Consider the following 18,210-nt stretch of genomic DNA (forward strand, 5'->3'; position numbering starts at 1 on the left):
CCCAAAATTGTTCTTGGATAGGGTCAGGCTTTGAGAATTAAAGTTAAGGATTTAGAAATAAGCACTTGTAATTGAGATCAAAATCAAGTATTTACGGCTCAGATCAAGCAACAACGTTTATTGGGACGTTATACCCATTCTACATAGCAAGAAACGAGTATTTGAGAAAAATTGACCTATCGTTATCATTTCTAACGTTCTTAACACTTTACATAGGTATTTCTTCTGCTCGTTTTAAATGATAAAAGACAAAAATCATTTGTTGGTCAATTTCGTCCAAATACATAACAATTGTTTATTTTTTTATCAATAATAGATTGTTTCATCACTATACTAGACTTTTATCAATGAAATATACATCGATGACATGAAAGTTGACCTAACAACATCTGCATCTACTGAAAATACCCATTAGTTAATAAAATGAAAGGTTCATTATAAAAATTAGTTAGCGTAGTCAAAATCCTACCTGATTAGAATAATTTATTAACGTCCAACCTAAAGTAGAATTATTGTTTGATGTAGCATCATCACTAATAGATGATTGAGAATTTTTATGAAATAAATTATCAGTTTGAAAGAGAATATTTGCAAATTCATTAATATACTGTTGTATTCTTTTATTTAAAATAATCATACTTATTAAACGATCTAAACTAATGAAAATATTCAATGATTTGCATAGAATATCAAGTTTTTGTTTAGATAAACAACAAATTAGATTGTTATTAATCACAGTTTGTTGCATTCTAGACCAATTTACATCAGCTGTCAATAGAGAAAATTGACCAATTTCAAATTTAATATTTTCATCAAAAGGATAGTGTATATTTTTGAAAGAAGATAAATTCGACTTATATAGAAAATCTAATTCTCTTAGATTACATCGACTCAGTTCGAAACCGCCAACATTTTGATGTTCTGCAGATTGCTGGAAAGAACAAAATGAAAGTATAAGTAACTTATTCCAAGTGTTTGAAAAAAAAACAGTTTGAGAGAAATTAAACACTTTTAATCTAATGTAATATTTCATAATGGGCTAAGAGCACTGTTATTTAATTTCGGAATATATATATATCAACTGAAACACAATATTGTTGGTGTTTCGCCCACTGAGCTAGATGATTCATCCGTGAAGCATTCATAGTCCTTCCGAACAGTGTAATCACCACAAACTTTAGGTATAAGTGAGGTATTCGAATTTGTTCATATCTGACTGACAGCTTGTTTTATCGACCTGTCTTGATTGTCCGCGATTTTTCTAATTGGTTGATAAATCAGCTCGATTTCGACAAGTTTATTGATTGTTGATCAACCTGAGTGCCAAGGATACAATGACTAATTGAAGGTCAACAATAACCAACCAAAATAAGAATAATAGGATAAAATGTCGTCCGTATGTGGAGAAATTCGAATAGCTCATTTTTACCTGAAGTTTGTTCTGCTGATGATAATGTTCAGAAGAACAATGAAAGCTTCATGATAAAACTATCCAGTTCAGAGACTGAATCCCCACCAAAAGCATCTATAAGAGCTATGAACATTCTACACTACCTCAACTGTCATACGTCATCTATGATCAGAAAAACTAACTTCGGGTTCATTAAGTATATCCTCCAGTTGTATCCACTCATAAACTAATCAGTTGAAGTTCCAAACGTAAAGTTAAGCATTAGGAAGTCAGTTAAGTAATTCAAGTACCTGGAATGTATTGATCAATTTTATTTAAACATTACTTGCTTAGTAAAAGTGTTACTATTTACATAGTTTTCAATTATTTTGGAATACTTTTAGTTTGACAAGCGTAGCTACGAACTGATTTTTATTTAAAAATGCATCATCTTGACACAATGATAAACATGTTAAATTATCGGTCATCAACACCATTCATACCTACTAATGTAATTATGATTAAAGAAAAAGAAACTCAACTAAGGCAATATGTCGATTTTTTCACATATACGATTTAAAAAAAATGAAAATGAAGTATTCAAATTTAACTGCTAAAGTTCAACGATTCATTTACTACTGTAAAGAGAATCAATTTCTTATGAGAAAATCTTTCTCAGAATATACACTAATACTGTATCATAATACGGTGTCATTATACAAAAGCAACAATGACTTTTTCTACAGATCTCAAATAGTCCTACTTACTTAAACAAATAATTTTAATCTGTTGATTGAGTCTGGGTATCCTAAGGATATTTCAAATTTCAATCATTTCATAATTATCAGTATAGGGTTGTGGAGATTGTTGGATTTTGACTGAGACCATGAATCGGTCAATGTTAAACCACCATTGAAAACCTGAAAGCATTGGACAGCCACTTCGTACTAGTATGGGTCTCCCCAGCAGTGTGCACTCACGACCCTGCACGCGGAAGATTCGAACCCAGGACCGTCTGTTTCGCGTGCTAACTATTAACCTCTAATGAGAAGCCGTGAACAATGGAGCCCAACAGTTTCGGGCGTGAAGCAGCTACCCACTGAAGGACAATGGAAGATGGTAGTGTAACATTGTGAATTGGTTGAAGTTAGACATTAACACCGTTGGATGCCGGCTCAGTGGTCTAGATGTTGAGTGTTTGCGCGCAAGATCGAAGGTTTGGGGTTAAATTCCTGTATGTGGGGTCGTAGATACGCATTGGTCAGGAGTCCCATACTAGGACGGCCGTTCAGTATCTCATAATTATGGATGAAATTTCAGAAAACAGCTTACTAGGATTATCATAACTTTCATATGAACGAACTATTTCGGACATGACTTACATGTTCAATAAATGAGATTGTTAGATTCGATACTTGACATCTAAATAAACAATCATAACCCATTATATGATTATTAGGGTAATGTATAGTGTCAATTTGAATAGCACCAACTAAAACCATAGGGGTTAAGCATGCCAAAGCGATCGGATAGTTTTCATTGACTGACGGATTAGAACTAAATTCAATATGAGAGTGAAGAAGAAAAAAATAAATTCAAATGTTAAACAAATTTATATTGACTGGTCGTTGTTTGGTGCTGACTGAATTCTATTGGTCAAGTTAAAATGTGGCTATTAGCCTAAGTGGCGCAATATCGTTTACGTTTAGATGTTAGGTCGTTGGACGTATTCTAATGGGTTTTCTCTAGAATACTGCCAAATGTTAAACATTGAGACGTTAAACAACTTCTTTCTGGCATGGAAATATAGATATATAGGTTTATAATTGAATATGTTAGCGACTTGATATTGTGACTAAAAACCAAGTGCTGACTTTTACTATTGGTACGGCTATTTATTACGATTGCAGAATAACTGGTACCTGCTATGTACTGCACAGGAACGAGGCTGCTCTGCAGACGTAAGGAAGAAAACAATACTGTAGAAGAAGATTGATTTATTCATTAATCACTAATTCAGCGACAACCACAATAATAATAATTATATAACATTTTAAACATTCGGTCATTAAATATAATTAGACGAATTGAACCAGCGGTTAATTTATGATCTAATGTATGAATATATTATGGGTAATCAATAAATTAAATAATATGACTGACAAATACATCTCATCCCAGAATGAGTCAGATAGTAATTAGATTCTACAAGAACCCCACGGTACGATTTCCTGAAGCCAGGAAAAGGTTGCAAACATTTCGTTCAGTCATCATACACCAAAAAAAACTTATAGAAAATTGACGATTTGATGATCACATACTCTGTTACTTGGTTTGGCAGGTTTTTAGATATCTCCGGATTTTAACGGTTATTCAATGAACTTATAAATACTGTTATTTTCTATAATTAAGCGAAAGTTGAGATAGAACTTTCGTTCTTAATTCTCTCATTTATTGTATTGTACGAGCTAGAGTTTGTGGAATCTAAGAAGCGACTGAGGAGTTAGTATCAGGTGTTTGAGCAGAAGACTATCAGATAGTTTAACTAAGTTTAATTGAGATGTTGGACAAAATTAGTACCCACCAGTCAAAATACGCATTCATAAATTATAAATTACTATAATAGTTGGTCACATATAGTGACGTAGAATAAGGCGACATTAAAGTATTGATTTTTAAAAAATATCATAGCGAGTAACTGTTACAGTTTTAAAAAGAGTGCCGATCAATACATGAAGCATGCAACTTACGTAGTTGAACTAGTACGCACTCGTAAATCAACAAGAATTCTCCAAACAGCTGCTGCTGGTTGAGTTGGTGGCTCTGATGAATGCACCGATCCATCACCATGGGAAAAGCTTAAATTAGATGATGAACGTATGACTAGACCATTTGACTGTAAGACATGATTGTTTTCTCCTTTAAGGGAAGTAGGGATGGATGGTGTGGGTCCATAAGGACCTTGTTGATTATTTTTTGATAACACATATTGATTTATTTGACTGTCGCTAAGAGCAAATACGCTATATGTCACGAAATTTCCACCATAATGGCAAAATGGGTCCCAGTATTGTAAATAACACTGAAGCTGAAGAAGAACACAGAATAAAAACACATAGGTTCAGTGTTCTGTCTAAAAAACGTCTGAGATTTATTAGTCATTTGTAAAACCATACTTTCTGACATGAGTTTTAAAGTTGAAAAGCCCATACTTATTGTTGCGTAAAGTTTCGTATTTGCTTAAACGCTCTCCCCAATAATTCGGGTGGTTTTATTGAAAATGATTAAATTATCAACCCAGATAAGTATTCCTAAAATAACACTCGTAAGCTTGTACTGATTAAGACATCACCAAGATGTATAAACTTATGCTCTAAATCTTAACAGAAGCGTGTGGCAGTCTTCTAGTTCATATTAAATTGCACTAACATGTCTTACTGATATTCTCATTATTCGCATTTTCTCATCATGTGGTTTTTCAATCTAAGATATAAGGGTGAGATCAACTATCCTGTTGTTGTATTCTCAATGAGTTTTGAGAAAGAGGAATTCTACATAGGCAATCGGTGTTTGAATAGCAGATAATCTGGTCATATCAAGCGGCAAGTCAGATCGCAGTATATCTAGAAATTTACAAACGGCGTACACGAAATACATTATTTAATGCATATTTAGATCAGTGATTTTACTAATAACTAAAACAAAGTGCTTTATAATGTTTTAATAATAAGTAATATTCTTTTATAACAAGAAATAAACTTGGTTATAAGTAAAAAATAACTCAAGAAATTTAACAATAAAATAAAATTTTCGATTCAAACTTACTTCTAATCCATTTGATAAATAATTATCATCCAATTTTGAGGGGATCAATTCTAACGGTACAGGAAGTACTTTCAAATAAGTCGGTGTACGTAATTCACTATACATCCATGTAATACTTAACCATTGTGGTTTTTGTAAATCATTACTTTCTTCAATATTAATTTTATTATTTAACAAACCATTATAGATTATTACTTCATTTGGTAATGGCCATGGATGATTTATTAAAGGTGTTTGTTTCCAATTATTTTGATTTAATATCCATGGCCAATATGGATGAGAAGAGGATAATTCAAAATGGCATTCATGTTTATTATGTTCTATACTGTTCATTTGATTAGATGATGATGTTACAGATGGATAATTATAAAAAATAAAATTCTCTTGATTACGTAAATCATCTAAATATATTATAGGATCATTATTTGAACAATCTATACACAAACTATTACATTTCATTGTATCTTCAACAGATATGCTACTAGATGGATCATTGAAACAACAATTTCCATTACATATTTCAATTGATTTTATAGTAAACATTATTTTATTAATAATCATTTTAATATACTCATTGATATAACCAAATACAGGTAAATGAATGTGCATACCAGAATCCATTTGTAAATGTCCATAAACTTTATCAAATAAATAATTAGCATACCTATTGAATTTATGAATACAATGTTTAATATGAATAGATAATCCAAATTGATAACTTGTATTAGGCCATATTAAATAATGAATAGATTTATGATTAGCTATATTACTTGTATTATTACCATTGAATAAATTATTACTATTGTTATTATTATGATAATAGATTAAAGATAAAGATGATAATTTTTGCCAACAATAAGTTGTTGTAAATAAGTCTGAATGAATAAGATTAAATTGAACCAATGTTGAAATTTGTTTTAGTGTTAATTCTAACATACTAGAAGAGTTGATTATTTTCTCAATACTCTCATTAAATTGTAAATTAATCTAAAACAGAATAGAAATGAAAAAAATGAAAGGGGGAATAGAGGGAAAAAGATTTATATGGGTGATGATAAGTAAAGATGAATCAATTAATTGTACGAATAATATTGGTAATAGTAATAAATAAGGCTTTTAGTTTACTGAATAAATTGAGGTTTTTATAGAACAAATGTACAATGTTATAATGGAAAAATAATCACGTTTCAACTCGTCACTCACGACTTTAGACAACACTAAATAGTAGATAATCACCACAAAATAGGATTAGAAGGAACAAACACTAAAGTGGGCTCCGACTAGCTCAGTAGACTTAATTGATTATAATATTTAATCAAATGATACACCTGACCCAAAATGATCTGAATGACGAACAAGAATCAGAGGAAGGTGAGAATATGAGTTTATTTAAGCACTCCATAAGTAGGAAATCAATTTTATATGGTCTCTTGTACTTAGTGTAGCCAGATACATTATTCATGAATTACAATATACTTCCGCCTGACATGGCAAAACAGTGTGAACCTTTATAACTACTGAGAATAACAGAAATTTGCTGTCACAAATTAAACAAATATGACAAATAAATTCTACAACCGGTTTGAAAAACAACAAACGATTACAGATATTATGTCACAGTTTCAAAATCGGGCAAAACAAATATCCCTAATCTTTAAAGGATTTTTACACATTAAAGTAAGAATTTAAAACAATCTTTGGTAAGAGATATTTTGCTCTATGCTTGTAAAACCTGACCTCTCTGAGTTGAGTTCATTCAACAACTTGTAGCACTATAAGTAGGTGTTCCTTATAAGGAAAGTTAATTGAAGTAGATTTAAACAAGTAACTCAATGAATAAAGATCCAATGCATTGATATGTGATAAATAATTCCGATGAATGAGTAATGAGGGACATAAATCATTTATTATAAAGAAAACAACTTGACTACAATATAAAATAGTTATCAAATCCAATACAGATATTCATCATCTAACTAATATGCTATTGGATGGATGGATCACAGTTTCCATACGAAAGAAAGCATACGTTTATAACACGTCAATTACGAATAATAAATAATTCATAACAAAGTTTCACATCGCTCACGATCCAATCACAAGCCAGAAAGATTTCCCAAGAGTTTAGGATTGAAGCAAAAAACCAATCAAAATGATGAAATGATTATAAGTATAGGGTTGTTGAGCCTGTAGAATTTCATTAAAATCATGGGCCAATCTAAGTTAAACAAACATTGAAAACCTGAAAGCACTAGATGACCGTTTCGTTCTAGTACGGTGCTTCTCAACAGTGCGCACCCACGACCACGCACGCAGGAATCTAACCCCAAATCTCCGAACTCGCACGTAGACGCTTAACATATAGACCACTGTGCCGGTGTTGATGTCTAACCTCAATCAATCCAGGATATTTCGCAACTTCCTTACACTCTCTTCGGTGGGTAACTATCTCACACCCAATACTGTTGAGCTGCGATGCTCACGACTTTTTACTAGGACTCGGGAAATTTCATCTTTTAGCGATTACGCCCGAGACCGGAGATTCTGCGTTCGGCTCTCGCGTCCAAGTTGGTAGACGTAAACCGCTGAGGAGTCAGACATTAGGATGAAACCCCCTTCCGGTGCTTCAAACTTTTGAATGTTGATCTAACTTAAACCGGTTTGTGATTTCAATTATGACAAATTCACATGTTGTAGACTGTAGCAAAAAGTTAAAAATGAAATTAGTTTTCTAAAAACCTAAGAAACGAATTACTTACCTTAATGCAATTAATTTCAACATTAATTTTTTCGAAATAGAAGTGTAAAGTATGAATAAGTCTAGCGACAGTGGTTAGTGATGATGGTTGGTTTACATAAGAAGTACTAGATGATTGAGTAGTTTCACCACAAGGCATTATAATATTATGATTAATAGCAGTATTATTGCAGTTATTTATTTCACTAGTAACGTTCTTATGATTCACTTCATATAACTGATGGAAGAATTTGCAAAAATGCAAAACAGAAGAAATTGTATCTGGACGAACACAGAAAAAATGATCTTGTGCAGTCGAAATTTGTACTTTGAAACGATTATGTTGGGATGATAAAGGCTAGATAAAATTATATGAAACATAATTAAATACAGTAGTAACAACAATAATAATATAAACACATATTGTGCTGACATATATACTGGTGTCTAAAGAATGCGCTAAGAAGACCTTGGGCTATCGAGATTTTTATTAGAAAATGCCGAACCCCTCATGAAAGAGCGGCCGTGATGACTCATAATTCTCCAATGAAATTCCTTGCTATATGAATAGTTATTCTTACTTTCAATCTATTATTTCTGCTATATGTCTAAAGGTTATGTTTTGCAACAGTATATATAAAGCTTCTGCTGAAAACTAAGCTTCTTTCACTCAATCGTATTGTAGTAAACGAAGACTTGATGTGGAAAACTGATTTGTTTAATGCCGAGTTATATAGTGGCTAAGCAAAATATGAAAATCACTCATTAAATATATCATTTGCACACCTTCTTTGCGTTATCCTTTATATAATTCGTTATTCCTCTAATTCTGTTGTTATCTCGATTACTCTCCTATTTCCTTCCCGTTCTGTTCATTTCAATATTCTGAAGACAGGCATTCCACTTCCTATTAGTACGACGTACTACTTATATCTGTCAACATAAATGGCATACAAAACATTATGAATTATTACTGAAGTGTTTTGTTCCAGTCGACCAGTCTATCGAGTCCGTGTAGATCTTGTTTCGTATTAAAAGAATATCCTGACTATTCATAATTAGGACCTGCCGCAGATCAACCGTCCTAACAAAGTGATAGTCACTAACCTTTCAAATTTGCTACTATTTTTAAATAATATATGTACATAACGTTTTTCAATAGACAACAATTAAAGATCTGAAACCTATTCATCTGAATAAACATTGGATGTACAGTTTATGAATGATGCCATCTGATACACAGACAAAATGGTTGGGTATTTATAGAGAAATTCGGTTTATTGGTGAATAATAACATTAATAATGAGAGATAAAGGTTTTAAATCGAATAAACAACTATTCATCGCCATATAACAATAGAATATTAGCATAGCCTTTGCCTTCACTTCTTCACAAATGTTTTCAGCATGTTCTAGACCACAGCGATATCTATCTGTATCGGGAATTTATGGAGATGATTAAATGTCATAATCAACATCACAAATCAAGTTTAGTTAGACAACCAACAGAAACCAAGATATACACAACAACCCTTATTTGTTATTATGGAACATATCAGTTGTACGCACTCATGACTTCACAGTGGATTGGACTGAAGACCTTCAGATCTTGGGCGGAGCTCTTGACATTTTAGTTCACAGACCCGGCCCCTGAATGCCCTGGTACGGCCGAGAGTGGGGAGAGTCCGCTTTCCCTCTCGAAATACTCTCACACGGCCGCGCGTATACAGCCTCTGCCAGGGAAGTCCTACTCATTGTCTTCTCGTGGTGGGGGTGTTGTTTACGAAAATGAGACGACGAAAAGCGAATGTCCGGCGCTTTAACCGGATCACAAACCAATGGTGCACATGGGCTCCAGTATCCTGCGGGAACAAATGGCGTATGAACCAATCGTTGGTCACCGGCTTCCATGGGATTGCATCTCCTCACGATGTTCCACTGCCTTGTGGGTTAGACCTTCAGGTCAAAGGCTCGGGGAGTGGCCCCCTAAGATAACCACCTGCTTCGGTTTGGGCACCCGGGCAGTATCACAGCCCACACACAAATGATGAACTCTCTATGTCTATGGAAATTACTTTTCTCGCTTCGAAAAACAATCAATTGATTCAAATTATTATCATTACGATTATTGTCATTATTAATACTATTATTATTATTACTATTATTGTCATTATTATTATTATTATTATTGTCATTATTATTATTATTATTATTATTTTCCACATTACTCACCCTCCTTTATACTTATACAGCGGCTCGTCTTTGGTGGAAATTCGACTGTATCTAAACGTTCTCGAGTCACTGTCCGGTTGAAAATTGTATGTTACCACCGAATATGAGTACTGAAGCAGTTTTTCTGAAACCACGTGCACCATTCAAACTGGCTGCCTTCAACGTTCGCACACTTATACAGGTTGGACAACAGGTAGGGCTGGCTATGTCTTTGGAAAGTCTTCATATCGATGTCTGCTGTCTATCCGAGACCCGTATTCAAGACTCTGGTGAAGTACTACAAATTCGATCTCCATCTGTCACTTCAAAAAGCTTGTTTCACGTGCGCTTATCCGGGGACCCTGTGGCATCTTCGTCTGGTCTTGCTGGCGTTGGTGTCGCACTAAGCGCTAGAGCTGAAGCAGCACTAGTCGATTGGATCCCCATTAACAGTCGGTTATGTGCTGTTAGATTAGAAAGTTCCATCAAAGTGAGAAGAAATCGGCGTGAGAAACGATGTCTTTTCGTCATCTCCGCCTATGCCCCGACAGATTGCAGCCCGGATGCAATCAAGGATGAGTTTTACCACCAGTTATCTGTTCTTCTCCAGAAAATGCGTTCCACAGATATTGTAGTACTAGCCGGAGACTTGAATGCTCAGGTCGGGCGTCTAGGCACAGAAGAGAGTCGTTTAGGTGGCCGATGGGGACTCGTTGGTCGCAGGTCAGATAACGGGGACCATCTACTGCAACTATGCACAGACCACAACCTGTTTCTGGCTAGCACTAACTTTCGGCACAGTCATCGCCGATGTGCCACCTGGCGTCCTCCCTCTGCATCTCGAGCCTGGACTCAGATTGATCACATCGCGATCAGCTACCGCTGGCGCGGTTGTGTACAAGACTGCCGCTCCTTTTGGAGTACCTATCTGGACTCTGACCATGACTTGGTCTGCGCCAATCTTACCTTACTTTTCAGTGGACAACGAAGTGACCGCCATCAACGGATTGATATTAGGAAGCTGGTTGCAACTTCTGTTGCAAGTAAGTATCGAACCGAGCTAGCCTCTAGGCTAGCTACCACTCCACCGAAAAGTATAGATGCGCATTGGTTGCAATTGCATGACGCCATGAAAATGGCGGGTACAGTCAGTTGTGGATTCGCGAAACGTCCCGCTTATAAGCACTGGGTTTCTTCAGGTTCCTTACAACTCATTGAAGCCCGTCGGTCTACTCCGGGTCACCGTGAGTTTGACCATAAACGAAGGATTTTACGTAATGAAATCGGGCAAAGCTTGCGTAAGGACCAAGAAGCCTGTTGGTCGAAGCGTGCTAATGAGCTGGAAGCAGCAGCTGCATCTGGCAACTACCGGAAGCTCTTCCAACTCATCCGAGCCACTGGCAGCAAGAAGTCTGGTGTGAGTGAAACAATCTGCGAGGGTGATGGGATGCCAATCGCTAACATCCATCGACGTCTTGGACGATGGGCAGAATTTTTCGAAAGGCAGTTCAACTGGCCTGCTGCTCCGGCAACATCGGTCAGACTGTCCTGCCCTCCATGGCCGGTGACGACTGATCCACCAAACGAGGAGGAAGTCCGCAAGGAACTCCAACTCTTCAAGCGTTACAAATCACCTGGCCCAGATGACCTACCTCCGGCTCTTTTTAAAGATGGTGGTTTCGCTCTGGTCGAGGATGTATTGATCATATCTTCACCCTCCGCCAAATATTAGAACACCGCCATACTTATCAAGGGCCAACAATCGTAGTGTTTCTTGACATCAGGGCTGCCTTCGATTCGTTGGATAGCACTGTTCTCTGGGGTTGTCTATTGAAGAAGGGTGTGCCTGAGAAGTTTATTAACATCCTAAAAGCCCTATATACAAACACCTCAGGCAGAGTGAGGGCATACAACCACCTCTCTCCATTGTTCCATTCGAGCAGTGGGGTTAGGCAGGGTTGCCCAATCTCACCATTCCTCTTCAACTTTGCCATCGATGACATTCTGGAAACAGCTCTGATGAATGTAAGTAATGGGGGTGTGGATCTGTTGCCTGGAGAAAGACTTCTCGACCTTGAGTATGTGGACGATATTGTCATACTGTGCGACAATGCCCAAGACATGCAATCCGCACTTAATCAGTTGGCGATCAGTGTCCGTAGGTATGGTATGTACTTTGCACCTTCGAAGTGCAAAGTACTTCTACAAGACTGGCAGGATTCCAATCCTGTACTCACCCTGGACGGTGAACAGATAGAAGTAGTCGAGAAGTTCGTGTATCTGGGTAGCTGCATAAGTGCTGGTGGGGGTGCGAGTGATGGCTTATGCCAATCTGGGCCACCTTTGGCGCCTTCGTGATGTTAGTCTGGCTGTAAAAGGTCGGATCTACAACGCGTCGGTGAGAGCAGTTTTGCTCTATGCTTGTGAAACCTGGTCTCTCCGAGTTGAGGACGTTAGAAGACTCTCTGTGTTCGATCATCGCTGTCTCCGAAGGATTGCTGACATTCAGTGGCAACACTATGTCAGTAATGCAGAGGTTCGGCATCGTGTGTTCGGGTACAGAGATGATAATTCAATTGGTGTCACCATCTTGAAACACCGACTTCGGTGGCTTGGACATGTTCTCCGAATGTCGTCCCAGAGAATTCCACGTCGTGCATTATTTGCCGACTCTGGGACTGGTTGGAAGAAGCGGAGAGGTGGTCAGTGCATGACATGGTGTCGTGGCATGAAAGAAAGCTGCAAAGGACTGGCTTCTGTTGGTCCTTCACGACTCCCTGGTTGGGGTCTGAGAGATGGTGCTACACAGTGGCTAGAGACGTTATCAGATATGGCTCAGAATAGAAGCCAGTGGCGATCCTGCTGTAACCTTCTTTTACTTTCTTCATAAAAAGTGGTTGTGTCTCCCTTACCTGAAAGATTTCTTCCGATTGTACCTTTCCGTTCCCTTATTACTACCACACTACCTTACACCAATCTCTTCGTTATTGTTCTCTTTTTTTGCACCCCTTAGCTTTTTTTTCTATTTCTCTTCGAATTCTCATTGTTTTGTGTGGCGCATATATATTTGGTGCCCCCTTGTACCAATATTTATGTGTTCAAATAAAATAAAATAAATAAAATAGACCCGGTATTTTAGAATTAACATCGCGGACCGACCCTAGTTAAACAACCATTCGCAACTATGTTAGGATCAGAGCAGGACGAAACAGCTTTGTAATGTTTTCTGATTTTCAATGATTAGTTGATTAAGGTCAACCTGTAATGGTAACCATAACAATCTCTATCAACATGAATAATTTGCTCGTTATGGACGAGCTGAAAAGTTATTCTATTATTGACGAGAAAAAGTTAAAAGGTTAAGCGTTAGTAGCATAATCTTCATCTAAATCTTACTTCTGTGACTGTAGATAAAAAATCAAATCGAGATGGTCGAACACATGTAACTAGTAAACACGGTTTCATAATATCATCACGTGAATGCCCCACATTGGAACCTGAATACCAAAATATTGATGAACTAGATATTGGTGTATTGTTTGGTTTATTATCAGATGAAAGTTTCTTGTCAATTAAACATGGAAGAACAAAAACACCAGGTTCTCTATTACACTTTCCTCGAATAAATTTATTAATGACAACCGATTCACACATTGTACATGAGGATTTCAGTCCACTTTGTCGACAATCCATCTGTAAATTGTAATAATAATAATAAAATCCTTAAGGGGGAGGAAAATATTGATTATATTAAATAACTTTATAAGAAGTATATCGGAAAAACCCATTTATCGTTATCTGACATACATTTATATCAAATATTGAGTGGAAAATTAATCAAAACTAAAACGTTTACCAAGTAAACAGGTTTGTGAAATCGATTAAGGGACATGATGTTGTCAACCCTAGATGATGGTGAGGAAGAATTAAACATAACCATCAATCCTTAACTTTATTGGTGGGTAAATGACCTAAAAAAATTTAGCCGACTTTTAATCAAGTTTCTTTATATACATAAATGTGTAATTTTACCATAAATATAGTGTAGCGTGGTGTCGAGTTGTGATTAACTATGAACACCGCTACCAAGAAACACGTGCCAAATAGATCAGAAGGCGTAAGAAGCTCGTTCCAAATGACTCCATAAAATCCCCGAGAAGCCGAATACCAGAAGGCAATTAATGGACCAAGTCGAGTTATATTTGCTGGCGATCTCGTGGCATCGAAAGGATACCGAGATCGTGCCAGGATACAAGCTTGGTTACAGAACGTAACCGAATTCGCGCGGAGTTACAATCAAAGTGTAAGTATAAGAATGGAAGTACAAAATAGCTGTCATTAGCACAGTCAAACAAAAGCACGTTAAAACAAACACTGGTACAGTTGGTTATAATAATAATTGTTTTTATTAAACCAGTCGTGTTCTCGTGATAAATGTGAGTCACTACAATAGCTTGTATGTTGAGCAATTGTAATATTGGTTTGATATAAGACCATATACAAGAATTAAAGCAAAATTTAACTTTTGTGAAATACTGCCATTCAAACTCGCATTGCGTAGATCCAAACAATCAATCATAAGTTCATAAACATAAAATATTTCCTATTTCTACAATACAGAAACAATGTTTCAGGTTACGGAACTTAGTTGACATATATATATAATCTGGATCTCTGAGTAACCGTTAGTTTAGAAGTTGGACGCACATAAAAGTAAGTAAAAAACAGTCAGGGAGTCAGTTATACACAACGTAAAACCTGATATATATATGTGAACCTATTCAATTAACACGCCAAATGAGTATACTAAAATGAAATTATCAAGAGAAATCCCAGAGTAGAACATGTAGTAGTAATAATAATAGAAAAAATTAAGTGTAGACAATATGCTTCAAGAATAGGTGAATTCGTGGGGAAAAAAGAAGTATGAGATAATTTTGAACTCATGATCTGAAGTAAAACAAAATGTGAGTATATTCAGGTAGCCCTTATCAATTCTGAATCCTAACATTATACATCTCTAATTATTGATTATGATAACCACTCACACAACAACCAAGTAGTTTGAACCTACACACAAGGCTCAGAACAACTGTCGATGACGTTACAATACAACAATAATATTTTCAACTTCTTTCAGTTATTTCATACAAATAAGTCCCCGAAATATGAAAAGAAACAAAGTTGATATAAATTCATTAAATGCTTACTTGAAAACTATTTACTGAAAACTCAAATCTATCGTAAATATTTGGATTTCCACCAGCTATATTTACAATCATATGAGGCTGATTAATTTGTATAATAAATTCTGATGAACGATTATTTTCAATAGGTGTCCACATAAGAAATACAATTTGATGAGCAGTTATGAATAGACGACTGGGTGTACACAGTAAGCAATTAGAATCATTTGATGAAAAAAACAATCGTTCGAATAGATTTACACATGACGATTGGTGTGATGATGACTGAGAAATACGATCTGATGCACAAGAAGACGAAAACGAAGAACGAGGTATTAATTGGATAAGATGTTTAATCAGTTCACAGTCGGCCAGTACTAACAAATTATTCATTAGAGACAGCTCCATGGAATATCCTCCGTAAATATTCTACAATTCAAGAAACGAAAAACTGAATAGGTAAAATTATGCTGATCAAAGTAAACTGTGACTTGTTGATGACTGAAAAATCTGGCTGCATTAAACATAAGAGAGTATTTTGATGTATAAGGCTGATTTCCCGTTTGTTCTGCACTGAGTTCATGTGTTAACTGTTTTATGTTGTGTATTATTAATAAATTCTCATTGTGACCTATAACAATTTCTTGATCGTTATTTTGATAAATGAATTGAGAGTATCATGTAGTCAGGTATCGTGATTTATTGAGTTGATTGACCTAACGCCCAGTTTAAGGATTAATCTTAACGATCGAATTACCCATTATTATATAATGTTTCAAACTATTATCTAGAATCTAGTATCTACTGTCGAGAACCAAGTGATCAAGTGTTGCATAGGATCACAAATGGAAATGTTTTTCTGTTATACGTTACTTAATTCGGTTACGCGGAAAACTTCATAGACTGTGGCCCGTATTCTTTCAGTCATCTGTCGTTCAGCCACAGCTTTGATGTGAAGACTTAGGAAAATACATACCTGCTTAAACTCGAAGTGGATATGAAAAAGAGTTTGACATTAATTAAAAATTGGATGATTTAATCATTACGTCATCAACCCTTTATAATGTAATGTTTATTTGAAGAATTTTGACAATTTTTTTCTACTACAGTACTTTTAGTGTATAATTTAAACCAACATAAATAATATGTTGCTGAAACATAACGTAACTGAAGGTGAATCCTATTTCATCGATCGTAGGCAAACAGTTGCATATAAGAGTGACACATAATCTTTTGTTTTCAAATCAACAATATTCACTTACTGTATCACAATTTTCACTATTTTTTACAACAGCCGGTGCAAATGTAACAGAAACACTAAACGAATGTACAATAGACCAACCATAAGGAGGATCATCTCTATGAAAAAAAAGGAAACAACACGTGAACAGAAATTAATGTGATAAATAATAAATCAGTCTTACAAATGTAATAAATGTAACAGTGAAACTTTAAATGAATGGCTTCAGATCTAAACAACTACTTGTCATAACACTAAATATTACAAATTTTCATTCAAATATTTATTAAGCTAAGTATCATCATACTACGTTTTTGTCATATATATATATACCTTAGAAAATAAAACCAATTTTTGGTCAATCACATGTACTTGTCAATGGGTGATTGCTGATTGTCTCAATGTATCAGGTTTCATACACCTGTATTTCATACCATAATGCTATGTCACAAATTAATGCCTCTCCACTTTTTCACTTGCTCCGAGTCTCGAAAGCTAATGTGAGGTGACATAAAAATATGTCCACTACCATCGTAGCTAATGTCTCAAGATGGTAACACTAATTAACTTGTCATCTATGCCATTCGAATACACACTGATGGAGTTCCAGATTACTAAAATCCTGTTCCTATCAGATGTGACCAATCATTCGAAGACAATGATCATCAAAAACATATATGGATATGCATCTAGACATCAATTTGAACACTCTTTTAATATCATTATCCCTCACTCAATTAAACATAGCATTTTACTGCCAATTACATAAAGGTGTGTGCTTGATAAGACATTGTTAATCAGAAAGTAAAGTTTTAATGAAAAAGCAAAAAAACAAAGTGGCTTATGAATGATTACTTACACATCGCTATAAGTAGCTGTACGATTCCAATCTTTAGCAGGATTTTGAGCAATAGCATTAGAATTAGATGAATTATAATCCATTAATTGTTTATCATGACACATACAATCAAATGGTACAGCTGTAATATTTATGCAGTTAGCTATTACAATAAATTGTCTATCATTTCCAATAATAGATTGTTTTATTGGAAACGATTGATTTAAAGTGAAATAATTTGAAAAGTAGGGTCTATCAATGTGATTTTCCACTAATTGCTTTGCTTGGATAAAATCACAAGATAGCATTAGAGCATTTGGATGTTTTGCGATATTTTTATCTTTAGATATCTGGGGTACAAAAAAGAAAACAGAAATTGGTATTGTTGTCAACATGACTATGGCTTACATTATTCACAATACGTTTATCTTTTTCATTATACAATGTTGTGGATTCCGTAGTTTACATTATGGAGTGGATGCCACGAAATCTGAAGGTCCTGGATTCAATTCTAGATAGGTTTGTGGACGCGCACTGTTGAGTAGTCCTATACTGTGACGAAAGGGATGTCCAACGTTTCCTGTTTTTGTATGATTGTTCAAATAAGATCAGACAGTGGTATGCACTATTAAAGTAGACTTTTCTGTCAAACGGAACGAAAACTTATTAGGTAAAGCATTGAGCTCTCAACAAGTAAGTCCAATGTTGAAATCCGCCCCACCCATTTCTGTTTAGGTAACCGAGTACAATAGTTATCCCTTACACAAAATATATTAAAGCTGAG

General features: G+C 35.3%; 1 protein-coding gene across 1 annotated transcript in view; it reads right to left on the reverse strand.

Moving 5' to 3' along the window:
• Positions 1–18,210, reverse strand: part of MS3_00010601 (uncharacterized protein) — a gene marked incomplete at both ends in the record, with an annotated part of 73,829 nt that overhangs the window by 22,495 nt on the left and 33,124 nt on the right. Inside the window, 9 exons of the mRNA XM_051218988.1 lie at positions 470–931; positions 2,773–2,947; positions 4,141–4,478; positions 5,216–6,202; positions 7,975–8,310; positions 13,559–13,855; positions 15,373–15,777; positions 16,611–16,707; positions 17,448–17,776. Coding sequence (XP_051069210.1) covers positions 470–931; positions 2,773–2,947; positions 4,141–4,478; positions 5,216–6,202; positions 7,975–8,310; positions 13,559–13,855; positions 15,373–15,777; positions 16,611–16,707; positions 17,448–17,776 — 3,426 coding nt within the window. The remainder of the gene's footprint in view (positions 1–469; positions 932–2,772; positions 2,948–4,140; positions 4,479–5,215; positions 6,203–7,974; positions 8,311–13,558; positions 13,856–15,372; positions 15,778–16,610; positions 16,708–17,447; positions 17,777–18,210) is intronic.

The sequence above is a fragment of the Schistosoma haematobium genome, chromosome 3, assembly GCF_000699445.3.
Source record: "Schistosoma haematobium chromosome 3, whole genome shotgun sequence".
Taxonomy (NCBI): domain Eukaryota; kingdom Metazoa; phylum Platyhelminthes; class Trematoda; order Strigeidida; family Schistosomatidae; genus Schistosoma; species Schistosoma haematobium.